At 34.3% G+C, this 21,447-nt stretch overlaps 1 protein-coding gene across 3 annotated transcripts in view; it reads right to left on the bottom strand.

Moving 5' to 3' along the window:
* The window catches only part of VPS13C (vacuolar protein sorting 13 homolog C), a 187,592-nt gene that overhangs the window by 155,702 nt on the left and 10,443 nt on the right, over nt 1–21,447 (bottom strand). For 2 of the 3 annotated variants that reach the window (XM_082737311.1, XM_082737309.1), the window contains exons 2-6: nt 17,321–17,364; nt 13,979–14,021; nt 10,764–10,859; nt 9,245–9,346; nt 4,242–4,304 (exon numbers count right to left, since the gene is read on the bottom strand). In XM_082737311.1, the coding sequence (XP_082593437.1) occupies nt 4,242–4,304; nt 9,245–9,346; nt 10,764–10,859; nt 13,979–14,021; nt 17,321–17,364 (348 nt within the window). The remainder of the gene's footprint in view (nt 1–4,241; nt 4,305–9,244; nt 9,347–10,763; nt 10,860–13,978; nt 14,022–17,320; nt 17,365–21,447) is intronic. The other variant, XM_082737310.1, reaches the window with a different exon arrangement.

Below are 21,447 nucleotides of genomic sequence, written 5' to 3'. Positions count from 1 at the left end.
ATGGCTAATGCGCCTCTCTATATACATAGATCATTCTCTGAACTTCAGCTGCTTTCCTTGAAGTTATTCACCAGGCAAACTCCTAGGAGGCCCCCCAAATCTCAGGTCCACTAGGGCCTGTCTGAAGCTTTCTTCAACTACATCAAGCAGCTCCAGGGCCATCTACCTCTGCACTTTATATATAGACTTCCATTAAGCAGTGATTATACCAAAACAGAAATGTACAACTGTCTTGTCACCAGGCAGGAGGCTTCATTAGGACAAGAATGATCCAATACATGGGCACAAAGTACATGATATGCATCTGTTCAAATCAAAGAATCCACATCTGAACATTATAATAAAATATATACGTTCAGTTCATGTTACATGCGTAGTATTTGATAGAATATAAATGAAATTTGGCTTGAAATTCTAAATTGTTCTCCCTTGATATTTTAAAGTAAATTGTCCTGCCACTATAAAACTAAGAACCAAATCCCTGATTTCAAGAATAAAACCCTGGGTTTCAAGTAGAAAATATTTAATAAAGACATAAAGAATCTGGATTTTGCTATTACCAGTATTTCTTGCCATAATGATGGTCCCTAAGTCTTTTTCATGCATAAATTATACATTTAGAGAAAGACTTCAGTTTTCAAAAAAATATCACTTGAAAAGAAACAAGAAAGCCAGAAAAGCCCTAAAACCATCCCACTTGCCTAGAACAGCTTTCAGAAACAGGTCCAGCTGCCTGGGTTTAGATTCTACCATAACTCACTCTTCTTACCTGACCTTCTATTATGTTCCTGGCTTCACAACTGTTTTAGCCCCTAGTTCCATCTTTGATCTCACTGTTAGATGTACCATGTTTAAAACTCTCCAAGTAGTTTCAAAATCTACTGACACAAGGTTCTTTTTTTTTTTTTTTTTTTTTTTTTTTTTTTTTTTTTTTTTTTTTTTTTTTTTTTTAAGATTTTTATTTATTTATTTGACAGAGAGAAATCACAAGTAGATGGAGAGGCAGGCAGAGAGAGAGAGAGGGAAGCAGGCTCTCCGCTGAGCAGAGAGCCCGATGCGGGACTCGATCCCAGGACTCCGAGATCATGACCTGAGCCGAAGGCAGCGGCTTAACCCACTGAGCCACCCAGGCGCCCCTGACACAAGGTTCTTTAGAGAAAGTTTTATTTAATCTGATGAATACTAAATTTATGACTTTTGTATCACTCTCTAAATTAGTCCTCAAATATTTTGGTCTCATGATACTTTTAACACACTTAACTTGAGAACCCTAAAAAGTTTTTTATTAGTGTGGGTTACAATTATTGATATCTACCATATTGGAAATCAAAATGGAGAAATTTTTAAAATATTTATTAATTCATAATTTTAAAACATTATGTAAAAAATAAAATTAAAAAGTGATAGCACTAATAACACATATTTATGAATATAACCACATTTCCAAACAAAACTTTGTGGTAAAAATATTAGCATTGTTTTACATTCTTACAAATCTCTTTAATATCTGGCTTGGCAGAAGACAGCTAGATTCACCTATCTCCTTCTGCCTTTGGGCTACTGAAATGTTGTTTACATTTAAGCACATGAAGAAAATATGACCTAATCACAGATATGTAATAAAACAGGAGGAACATCCTCATGATCTTTTCATGTTATTATGGATACTACACCCAAACTCAACACATGGTAATTTCTTAAAGGTTAGTTGCATTTTGGAATCTGAGACTCTAACAATAATTTTTTCACATGAATTAAAATCAACTCGTCTGCCTTACACTTTAAATGGGACTTTGACACATATCTGATTTTTTAATATACATTGGTAATATGAAAATATTGCTTCATTGAATTATGCAGATCATCTCAATGTTGACTGATTTCATTATTTAATATCAAAAATCACATTTGTTAGTATCACCACCGATATCATCAGCAAAGTCTTTAAGTTCTAGAAAGCTGCCAAGCTCCAGGTGGCAAATAAAGTTTTCCAAAATTCCAATTTTTGATCAAAGCTAAAAAATCTTATCATTGGCAAGAAACATCATCAGCTGTTTTTTCTTGAAGTTGTTTTGTTGAAGTATCTACTAAACACCCAAATCTGAATAATAGTCTGTCAATCACTCTTCCATGTCCAGTGGTTTTCCAGGAAAAAAGCAACGTGTTCAGCTGACAATTCAAACAATGCACAGGTATTTTTCCTTGAGACAATTATCCTTATTAAGTGCTTAATACTTATTTCCTTCTTTGTCACACAAAATATTAAAGACATATACTCAAGAGCTTAAGTCTATTAAAGCTAAATTTTTCCTAGTCCACCAAGAACATTATTTTTTTTTTAAGATTTTATTTATTTATTTGATGGATCACAAGCAGGCAGAGAAGCAGGCGGGGGGGTTGGGGGAAGCATGCTCTCCGCTGAGCAAAGAGCTCAACACGGGGCTCGATCCCAGGACCCTGGGATCATGACCTGAGCCAAAGCCAGAGGCTTAACCCGCTGAGCCACCCAGGTGCCCCCACCAAGAATATTCTTAAGTGAAACTAGTGCTCTTTTTCTTTTGTTTCATCTTATTTTTTCCTGTGACTACGCAGTAGTGAACAATGCAATGGCTGGCTGCTAGGGAAGTTAGGTGCCACTGCCCTGATTCATGCTAAGACAGCCACAATTTTAGCTAACGTTGCTTCTGCACCATCAGCACCAGTGGTGGCACAGTGAAAAATCACATATTATTTTAGTATTATGAAAATAGTTTTGACTTTTTGAGAAACATGCTCTGGGATAATTTTTTTAAGTGACATAAAATAAGGAAGGAACTTATGCTTAGAAAGTAAAAAGATGAAATGATCATGAGTCTACATTAAGTCCTAGACAAATGAATCAAAATATCATCAACAAAATTAACTATTCTCATTTCAGAATTTCCAGTATTCTAGGCCTAGTTTTTTTTTTAATCCAGGTTAATGCAGTGTTTTTAAAAAAGAAACTCTGAATCAATTGGATTATCCTTTATAGTGACCACTGTCTGTTTTGGGGATTTGGGGGGGGAGACGGGGGAGGAGTTGTCTGTTTTTATCACCAATGTTATCCAGTGATTTTTGTTATGACTTGAATGGGCCACTGGAATTCATTTGTACCCTAGAGGCAGATTACTCCTAGGAGAATCAGAAAACACTGCCCTGGCACACTGCAGGAAGTTGGTCTAATTATAACAAAATTGAACAGCAAGCCATGAGTAGTTCCAGACTTTTATATTAAATAAAGTAATTGTGAGACAAATTAACATGGTAAGTTACACTTGCTAAAGGGGCAAATTTTATTAAAAGAGAAATGCCTTTCAGGGTAGTTTCACTCAATGCTATGAAATTTTCCATGCAAATTCTTCTTCCATTGGTCAAAAGGACCAAAATATTAAAGAAGCTTCCAGCTGAAGAAGTAATTCCAACATAATGTTATTATTTACATTTCTAACACAGACCTCACTTGCCACTAAATTAAAACAAATTTTAAGTATGACTAAGTTAATATAAAGTTCTATAAAGTTATAGAAAATATATCAAATTATTTTATATATCAGAATTATTTTTAATGTACTTGTATGTATTAAATTCCCTATGATATTAAAAATCCTATTATAAATCTTAAAGCACTCAGCCCTCAAATCTGCCTTTTGAGAAGCCTCAAATTTCACTATGCTACTGTAAGACAATAGTCAACATGTGCCTCTGGAATTCCTATAGAGATAAGCAAATCAGGAAGGATTGAAGAACCCCAGAGGAGCACTTCTTATCAAGGCTCTAAATAAAGTCTCACTCACTAAAAATGGTTCCATTTTATTGCTTTTTACAAGTGTGAAAACCACTGCTACAGAGAGGAATTAAATATAATTGAGAAACTACCACACTCTAGCACCAAAGTCAGAAAGGCAGCCTGGATTTGAAAGTTATCTATAGATCAAACTGTAAGCTCCACAAGGGCAGTAGATCATACTTGCTTCACCCCATGAACATTAGGCATTCAGAACAGGGCTTTCCACAAGACGACATTAAATATTTAGTGAATGAACAAATGGCTACAGAACACTGGGAAACAGAAATGATGGTAAAGAAGAAAAACATGAATTACATTTCCATATTTTCTTTTAAAAAATGGTATATTATCAAATGGGCTCCATTAAAAGCTCAAGAATGGATAAGAATATAACTTTTTATATAGCTAGATATAATGAACCATGCATACCCACCAGGCTTGATGTCCTTGTAAACAAAGCTTTCCAAGCCATATATGAACTCCCCTGAATGTGCGCCTGCATCCGCATGGCAGCAATAACCAGAATGCAAAGCATTTAAGAGACACCTTAATTTCACATGTAAAACATGTCTAAACTTAATTCAAAGAATTAGAAATCATGTAACAGACAGGAAAAATGTGGTGACAACAAAACCATCTATTTCTAAGGAAACATTCACAGTGAAACCATTTCCAGTAGTTCAACATACAAACTTTATTATATTACAACAAAATTTCCTAATAATTGAAATTATAACAATTAACAATTTCAAATTAAGCAAGGCAGACAAATACCAATTATGGCCAATGTCTCAATAAATTAGTTGAAATTTTCAAACAGTGCAAAAGTCTGCTATTTTGGTTCCCTTTTCGCTCACTGTTTTGCCCATTTGCAGAATGAAATATTGCTGTGATAGTTATTCTAACCTCAGAGTTAATTTTAGTCTGATTTTTTCCCTTTAGATACACTGTTTGAATCCTTTCTATCCATTCTTATTAGTGATGGCTACATAGCACTGTCCTCCATTTCCCGCCTCATATATAGTCCAGAAGCGAAGGTAAATTTAACCTTCCTAAAAACACAGCTTTGATGACACCACCCCCTAGGTTTTTAAAGAAAGAAAAAGAAAATCTTACTACTAACTCTCTCACTGGTTACAGATGGAAAGTCCACCATGACACAACTAAAAATATAGGATCTACGTACAGCCAGAGTAGGTTCGAATTAGAGCTCTAACATTTTCTAGCTGTGTGACTTAGGACAAGTTATGTAACTTGCAGCCTTCTCAACTGTAAAATGGGAACAATAATAGCCTTATAGAATTATGACTATTAAATGAGTCAATACATCTAAAGTATTTTAAAGAGTGGCAATTAGTAAATGCTCAGTAAGTATTAGCTACTATCATTGTTATAACCATCACCACTGTCACCATCATAGCATTCAAATCGCTTAAAATTGACCTAAAGCGAGCTTTCCAACTTACAACTAACTACATTCCATTGACTCCCAAATTCTGAGCTGTTCCCCATACATGTTCTATTCTTCCCTCTCTTTACTGTTTCCTCTACCTAGAAAACCCTCTCTCCTTTTCTGCACTCACCTTTTAGATATAGCTGAAATATTTATCTTCACAGTGTCTGCCCTGATATCTTTGGCTTAATGTAGTATGTTTGTTCTGAACTCCCTTACCATTCTTGTCTGTACCTCTTTGATGAGACTCAACATATTTTCCTGTTTATGATTGATTATGCACATTTCTTAATTTTGCAACTAAAATGTAAGGTTTTTGACAGCAGTATTCACAGATTTTCTGATTTTTCTGTTTCCAACAATGTGTTGAGCAGATTAGCATCAGAGTTCACAAAAGTACCTGGTAACTAAACAATATTGCCTTCAATTTTAATTTTAAACCTAGCATTCTATCCCCAGCCAAATAAAACAAGTGCTTAAGTAAAAAAAAAAAAAAAAAAAAAAGACTTTCAGACTTGAAAGGATTTTAACAATTATATCCAATGTATCCTTTCTTAAAAGCTACTAGGCAACTAGATACACTTAAGCAAAACAAAGTAACAAACTAATGAACAAAACTCAATGGACCCAGAAAACAGTGAATTAAACACAGAAAACAGATGAAGACCAATTCTATGATGACAACTGTGCATGCAGCAGGACTGAAAAAACCATTTCAAAGCAAGATCTCCAAGAGAAAAATGGGTCCAAGAAGGAGACCAATAGGTGGATGGGGCAATTAGAAAGTAACGCTGATAGTCATGTAACAGATTTCACATAGCAAGTGTAAAGAATTGAAGATAAATTTACACAGAAAACAAAGCAAATGAAAAAGTATTTACAAATTCAAGAAAAACAAAAGGTTCTATAAGAAAGAAAATATAATCATAGTACATTTGACCTACACAGTGAATTACACTGTCATAGTAATTAAATTTTGACAATACCCAAAATTATGACAATACCCCAAAATTATGATATGACCATATTATGAGGAGAGGGAGGGGAATTTAGACTGAAAGGAGATGGTAAGAGAAGTAAACTTCCTGACTACCATAACAGAAAAGCTGAGATAATACCTTACATTAATAGATTAGATAATGACAAACATTAGTATATCTAAAATCATGGCTCCCTTTAAGGAATGGGTCTAAAGGGTAAAGAAGAGTGGGTAAAGAATAGTGGAATAGGAGACTGACATTTTTCATCAGAAGTCTTTTTGGCAAAACTATTTGATTTTAAAGTGTATATATATATCATTTAGATAAAATTAACTATTGTAAATACAGAATATACAGGATTTGGGAAACTTTGGCCTCACTGGGAATTTCATCTCTCCCTTTACAATAGCCCTTCCAGGAAAATAAACTCACTACAGTAAGATAAAAGGAGAGAAACATCAAGAAGTTTATTTTTACTGTTGGGCCAAATGTTTAAAAATGAACTCATTTATATCTCAGTTTTATTTTTTCCCATGATTGTGGGCAGCACTGTATTTTACCAAATGAAACATATCAAGTAAAAATGCTTTTTTAAAGCAGATTAGCATGAGGACTTTGTTTCCAATTTTATCATCTGCTGCTTGGGGTTGAATCACTTTCCTTACCTCTCTGAGTCTCTATACATGTACGATGGTAACTTTGTGCTTTTAAAACCAAGAAATAAGTAGAAAAATAATAAGCCTCAAAATAAAGTATGGTTTTTATTAAGTAATAATTATTAATAATGGTGGAATGCAAAGTATCTAAAGACCAGGGTGTCTTTTATTATTTGCATGAATAATAATACATGAAAATGTGACTGATACTCACAGAAACTAGAAAAATAATTATACTCAGTCAAGATAATTAAATGTATTGCAATTAAAAAAACCCAATAGCAACATATATCCCAATTATCCCATATTCCCCAATTCATCTCTTTAATTTTTTTAAAATACTGTTTTCAAGTAATCTCTACACACAACCTGGGGCTTGAATCCATAACCCCAAAATCAAGAGTCACATGTTCTACCAATTTAGCCAGCCAGGCACCCAGAATTCTCTTTAATACTCAAAACATTTTTCTGAAAAAATCTAAGAGAGTAATGTTAAAACTGAGTATACTTTCTGAATTTAAGTTGTATCCCACCAAAACCTAAATTTTATCATCCAAGAAGCTATTATTATATACTATATAAGCCTAATAGACCTACTTACACATGGTGCCACAGACATTCAGACCCTATATATCAAGTCATCCTTAATAGCCTCTCTGCCACGGCTAAACATATGAATTTCCTAAGCATTAAAGACCCAGGAGTCAAAATTTCATAGGTACTCAATACAGAACATACAGTACATTATCATTTGCCAATTAAGCTGCCCACTACTAGAACAGGAGAGACTATACATGCTTTTTCTTGCAGTTCACTGGAAACACAAAAAAAATTTTTAAACAATCACAGTTATTTCTATCCAAAAATAAAAAAGAAAGAGGAATTGGAGGTTTGCTTCTGAAAAGGGAAAATATAGCTTAATTTTGTATATACATAATAAATTATATGTGTATAATAATGCTATATAATATATATATTATGATACATTTTATTATATATACCAATTTATCTAAATATATGTCAATATGCCTACTAATGAATATGTATCATTAAATATAGTGTGTTAAAAAATAAACTTAATCTGACCTATATCAAGAAAGAAGTGAAATTCTAGTGCTCTCCAAGTCTTTCTCTTCATTTTACGGTACTATTTCCACATATACTAATTAACCAAGAGTGAATAAAAGTAAATAATCACACTGAATTGTCATGAGACAAATCAATTTTCATCTTGCTTTATTTATCACATAAAAGTAATAGAAAAAAGAATACTGTTTTCATAAAAATATAAATTCTTAAGCTTCAGAAGACAAAATATGCTCAAGTATTAAAAAGAGAAAAGAAAAACATTTTTAATTTTTTTAAAATTTCTTTCATTAAGACAGCCTCCTCTGTATTTTAAGTATTTTAGTAATATTTTATAAAAGAATCAATAATTCTGTATATGAAAAAGCATTTGAGGCAAAAAGAATCAGAAGAATTGATAAAGAATTTAAATGAGCAAATATTTTTAAGAGAGATTTCTTATTGATTCAATTAAATGTCAGCAGCTTAAGCCAGGAAACAAAATCTTAGTATATCTAAGTATCATTTCTTAGTATATCTGATTACGATGCTGAATACAATCAGGAACTGGGGTGTGATCTGATTGAAAGAGAAATACTGGAGGTTTGGAAAAGTCTTTCAACTTATCACTCTCTAGACTGCTTTTTCATCTTATCCTTATTCTTGCTCCATAAACCAAATCCAAATCGTCATCAGATTTATTTTTAGATAAAAATAAAAATACTAAACCTTAAGGTAAGATGTTAAAATGTTGAAATCTGAAGAACCAGGTTTTTAAAAATATCTTATACAATATAAAGAGATACAGCTAGAAATAGAATTACAGCACCATTTCCTCTAAATATTTATTTCACTATATCGATATGCTGAACCTCATTATCTCCCATGGATATACCTAAAAATGTAGAGGAGGAACCTATTAACATTTGGCAGAAACAAACACATCTGCAAGATCTCACAGAAAAGTCTCTAAAACACAGCACAATAAAACGACTGGTTGAGGAAGGTGGGAAAATAAAACTGGCAGTGAGATCAAACAATCACATGGCAATGATTCCTAAGTGTAAGTCATTAACATACTTACAGTCAAAATTTGAGATATGATTTTGAAAGAATATTCTTTCTTTGGAACTACAACTTATGGAGGCTTAATAAAGCATCCTCTCTACAGTGCATTAAATATATCTAAAACCTAAATATAAGTAAGCTTATCTAAAACAAACATATTGTATCGCTTCTCAGTCTTTTGGCTAAGATCATGTGTGAAACAAACATATTGTACCTTTCTCCGCTGCTTTTTGAAGGGCTTCTTCAATTCGGGATAGCTCTTTCTGTTTAATATCTTGCAAGGATTTTTCTTCTTTTTCAGCATCATATTTAATACCTAAAAATATATGGTAAGTTCACATACTAGGAAATACAATTATTAAATAAAGAGGAAAAGTTCAAACTCATTATGATTATGTGTGTATTTACAAGTCTTGTAAGCCATTTTTTGGTAATTCAAAAGAGCTGCATTCTTTAAATTAGTTTTACAAAAAGCTTAAACATAAATAAATGATTCCTATTTATTTACAAAGCTTTAATCAAAACAGAAAGGAGAAACAGAAAGAAATTAAAGGGAGAGAGGAAGAGAGGAAAAAGGGTAAAGGGGGAAAGAATGAGTAGAAACGTAAAAGGGAGAAAAAGAAGGAAGGCAGAAAATATAACATAATTTCCAGTTATTTTTGTCTGAGGAGTAAAATTTTGGATAATTATAAAAAACATGTAACATCCAGTACTAGCTGGTTATAAATACAGATTAATAAAACGACTTTCCGAATTTAAGACTACCAACAATCAGAAAATATATATCCTTTTTATCCAGAAATCTCATTTCTGATCATGTATCCTAAGGAAATAATAAAAAAGAACAAAAAGATACCTATAAGAATGAGGTGTTTATAATGTTCAATGGAGGAGCCCAAAACAGTAGGCACCGCACAATAAAATACCATACAGCCTTTCAAAATTACCCCATCATATACCAAAAATATGTACGTTAAGTAAAAAAACAGATCCATGTTGTATACATAATGTGATAAATACTACATCAAATCAAATATGTATATAGTAAAGCATGGAAAGCAAAATATAAAAATAAAAATTGTGTTTGCTTTATGGTTGGGAAAACAAGCAATTTTTCCCTAAAATATCCAAACTTTTCTTAACATTACCTTGTTCTTATAACTGAACAAACAGTTGAACAAAATATATTACCTAAATAAACACTATTGCTTTATATACAGTCATTAAAAATTAAAATACTTTCATTTATGATAGAAAAAAATTACCTATTTCAGACACATTTTGAACGAGCATTCTCTCAAAATGAGAAGCAACAAAATAAAGAAAAAAAAGTCCATTCTTTAAATCTGTAGATTAACACATCAGTACTTTTTAAAAACATTTCACTTCCTTCTCCAAAAGCAAATTTTTAATGCATCTCAAACTGAAAATGAAGGCTTAGTTGCAAAATAATTATTCGCAGAGAAGATAATAAATTTAACAAACAGTTGGAATTATTCTTCCCAACAATAACATAAAAATATTTTATGCACAATTCTGGCAATATATATGCATATATATGTAAAATGTATAAATGTAAAATATAAAATATATATGTGCATATATGTATATAATTAGTTTAAAGTACCTTCTATTTTATTAAACATAATAAAATACTTAACCATTTAATAAAATACTTAACCATTTAATTTCACTATGCTATTGCTGATTGGTTATAACCTAAAACAACATACTTGCTCCAGGGACAACAAGCAGGTAGAGTCCCTCTAGGGTCGCAATAACTGCTTCTCCATAAAGGTTCTTCCAAGGAATCTTCAAAGTTAATTTATCTAAAGAAACATAATTTCAACCTTAAATTCCTTTTTGGGCTACTCCAGAAGATACACATTTCCCACTTTGCATTTAGAGAAAAAGTATAACAAAGCCCATCACACACACAGTATGTATATCACTCAGGAAAAAATGAAAAAACTCCAACACTGAAGTTTGCAAAGATCTCTTCCATATTATTACTATTTGAAGTAACTATTCATACTGTGCTTACACTTTTTAAACTTTCTGGTATCATCTCATTTGATATGTCCAACATACAAGAAGAATGAGGCAGCTATTATTTCAATTTTGAAAACAGAAAACTCACTCCCAGAGAAGTTAAATAAATTACATAAATCTACCTAAGTCATCAGTGTGGATGCCAGAGTAACCCAACTACTCATACCACCAGAATCACTGGCACCTTTAAATAAAAATTTCTGAAGTTCAAAGAACAGTCTAACAGCATAATAAGCAGAAGAGGCAATAAAATAACACATGTAAGGGAGCTTACTTTGATTCACCTGCATGCCTTATGTTGGTAAACAGTTTTAGCTGGGAATCTATTCCCACGGTTCAAATTATTTCTCCATTTAAATTTTACTTTTTCTGGGGCACCTGAGTGGCTCAGTCATTAAGCATCTGTCTTCAGCTGGGGTCATGATCCCAGGGTGCAGGGATCAAGCCCGGCATCATCATCAAGCTTCTCCCTCTCCCACTCCCTCTGCTGTGTTCCCTCTCTCATGTCTCTCTCTGTCAAATAAATAAAATCTTTTTTTTTAATTTATTTTTCCTTCTGTCTATAAACCTGTTGAGTTTCCTAAATAGTTACCATGTTGGTGGAGTCTAGAGGCAATGCCAGTGTATATCTGGGCCATTTCTAAGTCAAATGACTTTAGAGTAAGAACCACCTGTATTTATAACAGATACTGTTACATATGTAGCTAACTCATAAACTCTGAAAAAGTTGATTTGAGGGACAGCTGGGTGGCTCAGTCAGTTGGGCATCTGATTCTTATTTCCGCTCAGGTTATGATCTCAGGGTCTTGAGATGAAGCTCTGCGATGGGCAAGGTGGTGGGCATGGAGTCTGCTCAAGATTCTCTCTCCCCCACCTTCTTCCACCCCTCCCCCTGCTCACATGCACATCCTCTTGTCTCCAACATAATAAAATCTTTTTTAAAAAAGTTCATTTGAGGGCACCTGGGTGGCTCAGTGGGTTAAGCCACTGCCTTCGGCTCAGGTCATGATCTCAGGGTCCTGGAATCGAGCCCCGCATCGGGCTCTCTGCTCAGTAGGGAGCCTGCTTCCCTTCCTCTCTCTCTGCCTGCCTCTCTGCCTACTTGTGATCTCTCTCTGTCAAATAAATAAAATCTTTAAAAAAAAAAAGTCAATTTAATTACCTTTATGGTGAGCATGAGACTGAAAAAGTCAGAAATGCCCCTTTAACTACAGCACACCAAAAAAGGGATATCTGTTCCCTATACCTTTTCTTCTCTCTATTTGTCCTCATTCATTATCCTCCCATCCTTTATTATCCTGACTTCCACTGGAATTAAGTTAGTTATATCACTGCCTTCCATTTACAGTATAGGAAATTTTTTAATCTTTAAGTAAAAGGATAACCAAGGATCACTCACAAATATGTCTAGCTCTTAGAAAACCAGAACATTCTTGAGCTTACTTCACCACACTGACTTTACAGATTAGGTGTAATATTTTAACCTCAGAAAAATTTAATAACTAATAGAAATGCTCCCTAAACCAAAAAAGGGACAAATATTTTTAAAAATATGCTTTTATCCTTATACGTAAAGGGTCAGTGAGTAACCCTGAAGGGAGTCATTAAATTTTTATGCTTTAACAAATTCTGAAACTTCAGCAAACCTCTTCTAAAATGTAAACCTAGTTCTAATAACATAATGAATAATGTAAAAGTTCTTTAGTCACATATAACTCACCCAGTACCCCAGAAATGCAATTTTAATACTATGTCCTAAAATTGGATCTAACTTCTTTGAAGACAAACATAAATTTATCCTTGCCTCTCCCACAGCTACCTACGTAGTCTCACACATAACACTGTGTGCATAAATATCTCTAAGGAAAAAAGGATAAATGAATGGCATTAACTTTACTCTAGGATTTCAATTAAGCATGCAGGACCACAGTACTTCTAGATATCACCACAGCTAAATATCACCACTTCACCCAGCACATGGCTCAGTATAACAGACAAGCAAAAAAAATAATGCCTGCCCTAGGGATGCTCTCAATCTAAGGGAGTGTCACCTGTTTCAAGAGACAGAAACATAAAAACATTACTTTATATTAAAAGGAACATGTATAAGGTGATACAAAGTAAACTCAAACAGAAGTATTCAAGTAGTCGCTGAGATGCTAGAACAGTGAAAGACAAAGCCTCCCCTGAATACAAAACAAATGAGGAAGGAAAGCCATCTGGTGAAGTAGCAGGATGATGGAAGTAGAAGGAATGATGGTGGCATAAGTGAAAATTCTAAAGTAACAGCAAGTTATCTAGGGCTGTAAACTACATTTTTATAAAAAGTAAAAATCAGGTAATATGGAACAGAGAGGACTTCATGGGTTAGTGTTCTATTAAAAAATTTCTTCAACAGAGAGGAAAGCTAGCTATGGATGACCTTTGTGTAAGAGTTTAGCTGCAAACACTTTCTACTTACCAAGACATATCCTCTATACCACGTTGCTGCATAGTATATCAAGTGAAATGACTGAACAAAACATGAGGGAAATAAGCTACACTTAAATTTTATTTACTAGTACTTGGCAAATTATATTACTTCCACTTTTAATGAAAAAGCATATAGAACTTAGATATCAATTTTGAAAATCAAGATATATTTTGTGTAGTAGAACCAAAACCTAAAAAGTATCATTGCAGTTTAAAAGTCCTTCCATTTGAAGAGTTATTTTCTACCCTTTTGGCAGAAATTCTGAAGTATTTAAGTATTACATACAACGTATATTAGGCCCAGAGCTCCAAAAAATCTAAACAACATAAGTCAAAACCTCTCACATTTTTGTTTTAGATCAAATAACACCAGAAAAATAAAAAACTAAAAGGATTAAGAATCACTCAAGTGAAGAGTACTTACCAATTTGGCCAGCTTTGACTTTAAAAGGAACATCCAACTCACTCTTCAAAAGAAAGAAAAAAATTTTAAAAACATCTTAAATTATTAAGCACCCCCAAAATTACCTTTACATCATCATTTAAATACACAATCAATCAATACACAATCATCTCACAGGAAAAACACGAAATACATTTTCTGTATCTGAGTAATTCAGGACATCCTGAAATAAAAAAAGAATTTCTACTGACTCAAATTGGACTTTGAGGAAAGAACCACAAGAGAAACAAAACTATAAATAGGAACAATAGGAAAAGAGTTTGTAGCTAAAGAAAGTAATTGGGTAAACTGAATACTTGTTTTAATAAACCAAACCAAGATGGATGGAAATGCCATGAACCTAAAATAATGATGGACACCATTTACCTGAAACACTAAAATAGGAAAAGAAAGAGTCCTTTCACAAAAATTAGATGAAAACAATAACTGAACAATTATTTTCACTCAAATAAAATGTATGGCAAATAAGCAAAAGAATCTTAAAGGAAAGGGAGATTCTCCACTTACTATTTACCAAATTAGCATTTACTTTATATTAAATTATTGACAGGTACCAATAATTAATAAAAATAAACTTTCACTTATCCAGATTCCAAACCACCAGAAAGTACAAATAACTTTTTTATTCACAGAGTATTAAGCAATACCAATATTCACAATGATCACTTGAGTCTTAAGAATGATTAAAAATTAAACCAATCAGAATTACTAAAAATTAAACCAATCTAACCAATTTGTTACCTTAGTACATACTATCAACCTGGTGACTGAAATATAGCACTTTAGGTAACAATCAGTTAACTAAAATAATCAGTTTACCCAATCATCTGATTACGCAAGCATTCAAGGCAAACAGGAATGAAACATAATACTGATCATTTTGTAGACCAAAAAACAAAATTCCTCTGTGGTGGTTAAGAGAGCAGCTCTACACCCAAGGTGGCAGTGGCAAGTTGGAGAGGTGGGAAATGTATTCAAGGGCACTCATATTATACTTTATGTTATGCAGGATACAAACTCTGAACTATACACTTCTAAAAGTTTGGGCTCATGTGCGCTTCGATCCTCATGAAATGATTTTTCACAAAAAATAAATGTAAAGGGGCGCCTGGGTGGCTCAGTGGGTTAAAGCCTCTGCCTTCAGCTCAGGTCATGATCCCAGAGTCCTGGGATCGAGCCTCAAATCAGGCTCTCTGCTCAACAGGAAGCCTGTTTCAGAGAGCCTGCTTCCCCCTCTCTCTCTGCTCTGCCTGCCTCTCTGCCTACTTGTGATCTCTGTCTGTTAAATAAATAAATAAAATCTTAAAAAATAAATAAATGTAAAGAACCCATCGTCAAAGTAAAACCTAATCCAACTTAATTGGGGAAAGGAGGCTAGTTTGAATTAATGGAGATTATTAATTACTAAATAATTTACTATATTTAACTATAACCCAAATTCAAACTACACTAACAGAGTTCAATTTGTCTCTTAAATATCCTCTTATATATCCTCTCACCACAATTCTTTATTTTTTTTTAAGATTTTATTTATTTATTTGACAGAGAGCCACAGCGAGAGAAGGAACACAAGCAGGAGGAGTGGGAGAGGGAGAAGCAGGCCTCCCACCATGCAGGGAGCCCAAGGCGGGGCTCAATTCCAAGACCTGAAGATCCCGACCTGAGCTGAAGGCTGATAGTTAAAGAATGAGCCACCCAGGGGCGCCTGGGTGGCTCAGTGGTTAAGCCGCTGCCTTCGGCTCAGGTCATGATCTCAGGGTCCTGGGATCGAGTCCCGCATCGGGCTCTCTGCTCGGCAGGGAGCCTGCTTCCTCCTCTCTCTCTCTGCCTGCCTCTCTGCCTACTTGTGATTTCTCTCTGTCAAATAAATAAATAAAATCTTTAAAAAAAAAAAAAAAAAAAAAAAAAAAAAGAATGAGCCACCCAGTTGCCCTCACTGCAATTCTATTTATACTTCTTTCCTTCTAAAATATTTTCCTAAAAAGGGAAAAAAATAACCTTTACTCCAATCTCCAGCAAAAGAGTCTTACGTTCTAAATTTTGGGGTAAAATTTAAAAAGTTGTAGCACCCTATATAAATAAAGGAAGGGAAAAAAAAATTAAATATTTTGAGTGCCCACTACTTTTAATCTTAGGCCACAAAAGCAAAGACATACTATATTACTTTGTACTATTACCTCCAATTTAAAGATGATTAAACTAATGCTCACAGAAACCTAGAAACTTGCCAAAAGTCACATAGCTGGTAAAATGGCAGAACCAGCCCTGAAACCCAGGTCTGCCACACTCCAAGGTCCATGCCCTTTCCAGCATGCCTGCCAAGTTGTTTCCAGCAGAACAAAATAAATTGTTACTCCACGTGACAAAGTTCTACTCTTAAGATCTTTAATATCCAAAACTGGCTTCCCTGAGACCAGTCATTTGAGCACTTTGGGTATAAGACTCTCCTTAATTACACAGTTCATCATGTAGAAATCCAACCAGAAGTCAACACTAGGATTACAAAACATACTGTAGCTGTTAGATATCTGACCTGTTAATTAAAGAATAAACTCATTTTGAGGCATCTGGGTGGCTCAGTGGGTTAACTTTCTGACTCTTGATTTTTGGCTCAGGTCATGGTCTCAGGGTTGTGAGACTAAGCTCTGCATCAGGCTCCATACTCAGCACAGAGTCTTCTTGGGATTCACTTTCTCCCTCTCTCTCTGCCCCTCCCACTCCTCACGTCTGTGTGCTCTCTTTTTTTCTCTCTCTCTAAAACAGATAAATAAAATCTTAAAAAAAAAACAAAACCTCATTCTTAAGACTTTGTAAAATCAAATTAAGTCTGATAGGCTAAGGCCTAATAGACCGGGAGGAGGAATAGGGGATAGAGCACTAGAATCCAAAAAACCTACTTGATCTATTAATATTACCGTAATATTATAAGGCTGGACTGTCAATGTATTTCCAGAAATGCAATTATTCATTTGAAAAATTGTTAAAGTCAAGTAAGAACTTTACCAAATATGTAAAGATAATTCTGGAGAAAATTAAAGTGAGACAAATGTCTACTACAAATCTATTCAGTCAAATTAAGTCAAGGAAAAACATTTCACTTTCTAAGAGAGAGCATTTTGATCAACAGGAAAAAAAAAATCTAATTTTAATCTCAGATTCTCCTAAAGCAAACAGTTCAAAAAGTAATCCTTCTCTGAGTGACTCAATCACTTTATCTGGTACCTGGTACCAGATACCAAGTAACCAAGAATTTCTGAAAGTTTACCAAATTAACTGAGTGATCAACATAGTTTGAAAACTTACCAGAGCATTTTCTTTTATCTGTAGGTTATCTAAAGCCACATTACCTTTAAAAAAAAGGGGGGGGGAGGAAAAATATGAAGTTAAAATATCAATTAGTATAGCCTGTCATAATGCAGTATGAAACACTATGACACTATGCTAAGAGTTAAGAAGACAATGGGTAAGAAAAGCAAACTTCAAGAACTTAAGCAGCCACTAACTCAAAGTGTTGCTATATATGCAAATGATAGTATATATATGTAGGTTAGCCCAGGACAAAAGAAATTACAAAATACTTAAACTGGCTAACATTCAAGTAGACAACGAGAAAGAATGTGGAGACTCTCAGACTAAAGAACTCCAGAACCAAAGAAAATACCTATCATTTTGAATGACTAAGCAAAAAACCTCAAAACAAAACAAAACAAAACAAAAAAAAAGAAAAGAAAAAAAGGACATAAATAGATGACTATTAGAACAGATCAATCATATTGTAACCCAGGATTCTCTCCTTAATTATGCTATCAATGAACATTTTTTACAGGAATATAATATTAGTCTTTTGAAACTCCAAACATGGCATCTTCCCAATGATTATTGTTTATGGTTCTAAAGTTACCTTTTTTTTTTAAAGTAAACTCTATACCCCAATATGGGGCTCGAACTCATGACCCCAAGATCAAGAGTCACTACTCTACCAAATGAGCCAGCCAGATGCCCCCACTGTTCTAATGTTAACTCATCCAATTCTTCTTAAATCTAAAGCCATTATGGTAAGATTACATGGCTCCAGTTTTAAAGGCTGTACTTACATTTGTTGATATAATATACTTAAATATTCTTACTTACATAAAAACCGAACCAAAAGAAAAAGGTTTCCATTTCACTTAAATTCTCTAAAGGTTAATAAAACTATTCTTCAATATTAAATGTAAGCATGAGTTATTCAGTTATATATTTTCTTAATCACTCATGACACATTTATATTTTTAAAAATACTATACTTTCGGGCACCTAGATGGCTCAGTTGGTTAATGACTACCTTTGGCTCAGGTCATGATCCTGAAGTCCTGGGATCGAGTCCTACATCAGGCTCTCTGCTCAGCAGGGAGTATGCTTCTCCTTCTGACCCTCTCCCCTCTCCTGTACTCTCTCTCACTCTCTCTCTAATATATAAATAAATAAAAATTTCTTTAAAAAAATACGATGCTTTCTATGCTACCCACAAGTATTTTTCGAACAAGTAATTTTTCCATCACAGTCCTTTGGAGTGAACTAAAAAGAATATTTAATTCTTTTATGCTATTGTTAGAGATGTACTTTTCCCAGATCTCAGATTTTTTTCAAACAAAAAACACTTCCTATGAGTTAGGTGCTGAAAAGAGAGAGATGAGAAGAACAACATCCCTGCTATTACGGAGCTCACAGCCTAGCAAAGGAGACCAAATTTCTAAAATTTTAGAAATATTCTAGTGGCATTCCAGTAGAAGAGTGCAGAGATGCAAAGAAGGAGAAACCTAACTGCCTAAGGAGATCAAGAACTTCCCACCAAAGTCTTGGCTAGAAGGCCAATGAAATATTTACCAGGTGGATAAGAAAAGAGAGCAAATACACATGCATGAGTAAGACACATTTTAGAAACCACATGTGGTTTGGTGTAGCTAGAGGGTGTGAGAAAAAAAAATAGGAGATAAAGTCAGAGAGGTTGGCAGAAGCCAGACTAACAAAGAATTTTTAGGATGAAAAGTTCAGATTGGTCACAACACAGAGATGAAAAATGTATAAAAGGAATGACAAAATCAGAGCTATATTTTAGAACCATTACTCTGCTCCTCTAAGAAATAACCATGGATCTGTCCAAACAATTTAGCTACAAGGATATTGCAGTACTGGTTAAAAGGGCAGAAACAATGGATGAATAGGAAGGAGGGAGAGTGGAGGGAGAGGGAACCTAAAGAACTGAATGTCCAAGAAGAAGGCATAAATCATAACACATCTATAATACAGAGCAAAAAATTAGACAGATATGGGAGAATATTAACTTTTTAAAAAGGGGGCAAGCCCAGATTGATCCAATCTGATATAAAGAGTATATATGCACACATACAAAGAAAACAACTGTAAGACTAGACATCTTATGATCAGAGTGGTTATTTCCATATAATAAAGTTCATTTGTTATCTAAAATAAACTGCTGAAAGCTGCAAAAAAATGAGAGAAGCCTCACAATAGGGAAGAAAATACATTATAATAGGAAGAAATGGAAATAATATAGGCAGTCAAGCAGTTTCTACAATACACTAAAGAAAAGGGGGGGGGGTCTGGGTGGCTCAGTCTGTTAAGTATTTGACTCTTGATTTTTGCTCATATCATGATCACAGGGTCCTGAGATCAAGCCTGTGTTGCCCTGCATCACCCTGTTGCCCAGGAGTCTGCTTAAGATTCTCTCCCCCTCAAACCCTCTTACAATGTTGGTAGGAATGCAAGTTGGTGCAGCCAGTTTGGAAAACAGTGTGGATATTCCTTAAGAAAAAAATAGAGTTACCCTGACCCTACAATTGCACTACTGGGTATTTACCCCAAAGATACAGATGTAGTGAAAAGAAGGGCCATCTGTACCCCAATGTTTACAGCAACAATGGCCACGGTCACCAAACTGTGGAAAGAACCAAAATGCCCTTCAATGGACGAATGGATAAGGAAGATGTGGTCCATATACACTATGGAGTATTATGCATCCATCAGAAAGAATGAATACCCAACTTTTGTATCAACATGGATGGGACTGGAAGAGATTATGCTGAGTGAAGTAGGTCAAGCAGAGAGAGTCAATTATCATACGGTTTCACTTATTTGGGGAGCATAACAAATAACACGGAGGACATGGGTAGATGAAGTAGAGAAAGGAGTTGAGGGAAATTGGAAGGGGAGATGAACCATGAGAGACTATGGACTCTAAAAAACAATCTGAGGGTTTTGAAGGGGTGGGGGGGTGGGAGGTTGGGGGAGCCAAGTGGAGGGTATTACGGAGGGCACATATTGCATGGAGCACTGGGTGTGGTGCATAAACAATGAATTTTAGAACACTGAAAAAAAATTAAATTAAATTAAAAAAAAAAAAAGATTCTCTCTCCCTCTCCCTCTGCCCTTCTCCCTGCTTATACATGCTCTATCTCAAGTGAGAGAAAGGAAGGAAGGAAGAGAAAGAAAGAAAAAGAAAAATATACTAAGTAGAAATTAAAACCTGAAATAGTAACTTCAGGGTCAAAAAGGCAAAGTCAGGGGGCGCCTGGGTGGCTCAGTGGATTAAGCCGCTGCCTTCGGCTCAGGTCATGATCTCAGTGTCCTGGGATCGAGCCCCGCATCGGGCTCTTTGCTCAGCGGGAGCCTGCTTCTCTCTCTCTCTGCCTGACTCTCCGCCTACTTGTGATTTCTCTCTCTGTCAAATAGATAAATAAAATCTTTAAAAAAAAAAAAAAGGCAAAGTCAGAGTAAGAAGTTATAGGTAGAATTGACAAGATGGTATCACAGACCAAATGCAGGGGTAATAAAGCTGTTGTAGAAAACAGACATGTGTTCTGGAACTGGGGGGAAAAAAGGTCCTTAAGAAGTATTATGTGTATGACCAGTACTGTTACTTTGATCCTATTCTCTCGGCTCATATCTTCCTCTCTAGACAAGGAAATTTCGATTAAACTTGGTATTCATGGGGGTAAAAAAAGGAAGTATTATGTGCAAAAATTACATAAAAAAGAAAAATATTCCTGGATTTAATTCATTCAGAAAATGAATTTTAAATAATTACAACTAGGAACTCTATTCAAGACAAAAGAAGTAAACTGCACAGATGTTAGTACATATTGGAAGCAATCCAAACTAGTTTAACAAGATCTAAGACCCATATAGAGACTTGTGAACTTGCTCATGAATCTGGATTCATCAACCCAGTGATTCCCCACGCATGGGTCAAGAGTCACCAAGAGCTCTCATGAAAAATCTGCATTAGATATGAAGTAATTTTTAAAATAATTATTAAGACACTAACATAATATGTGTAAAAATATGAATGTGCTTATAAAAAGTAGGCTGTTTCTAGCACAGTGGCACTTTGATTCTTCAATAAATAGATGGTATTTAAAAGTGAAATA

This window comes from Mustela nivalis, assembly GCF_964662115.1.
Source record: "Mustela nivalis genome assembly, chromosome: 6".
In the NCBI taxonomy this organism is placed as follows: domain Eukaryota; kingdom Metazoa; phylum Chordata; class Mammalia; order Carnivora; family Mustelidae; genus Mustela; species Mustela nivalis.
This window is presented reverse-complemented; position numbering and strand designations above follow the sequence as displayed.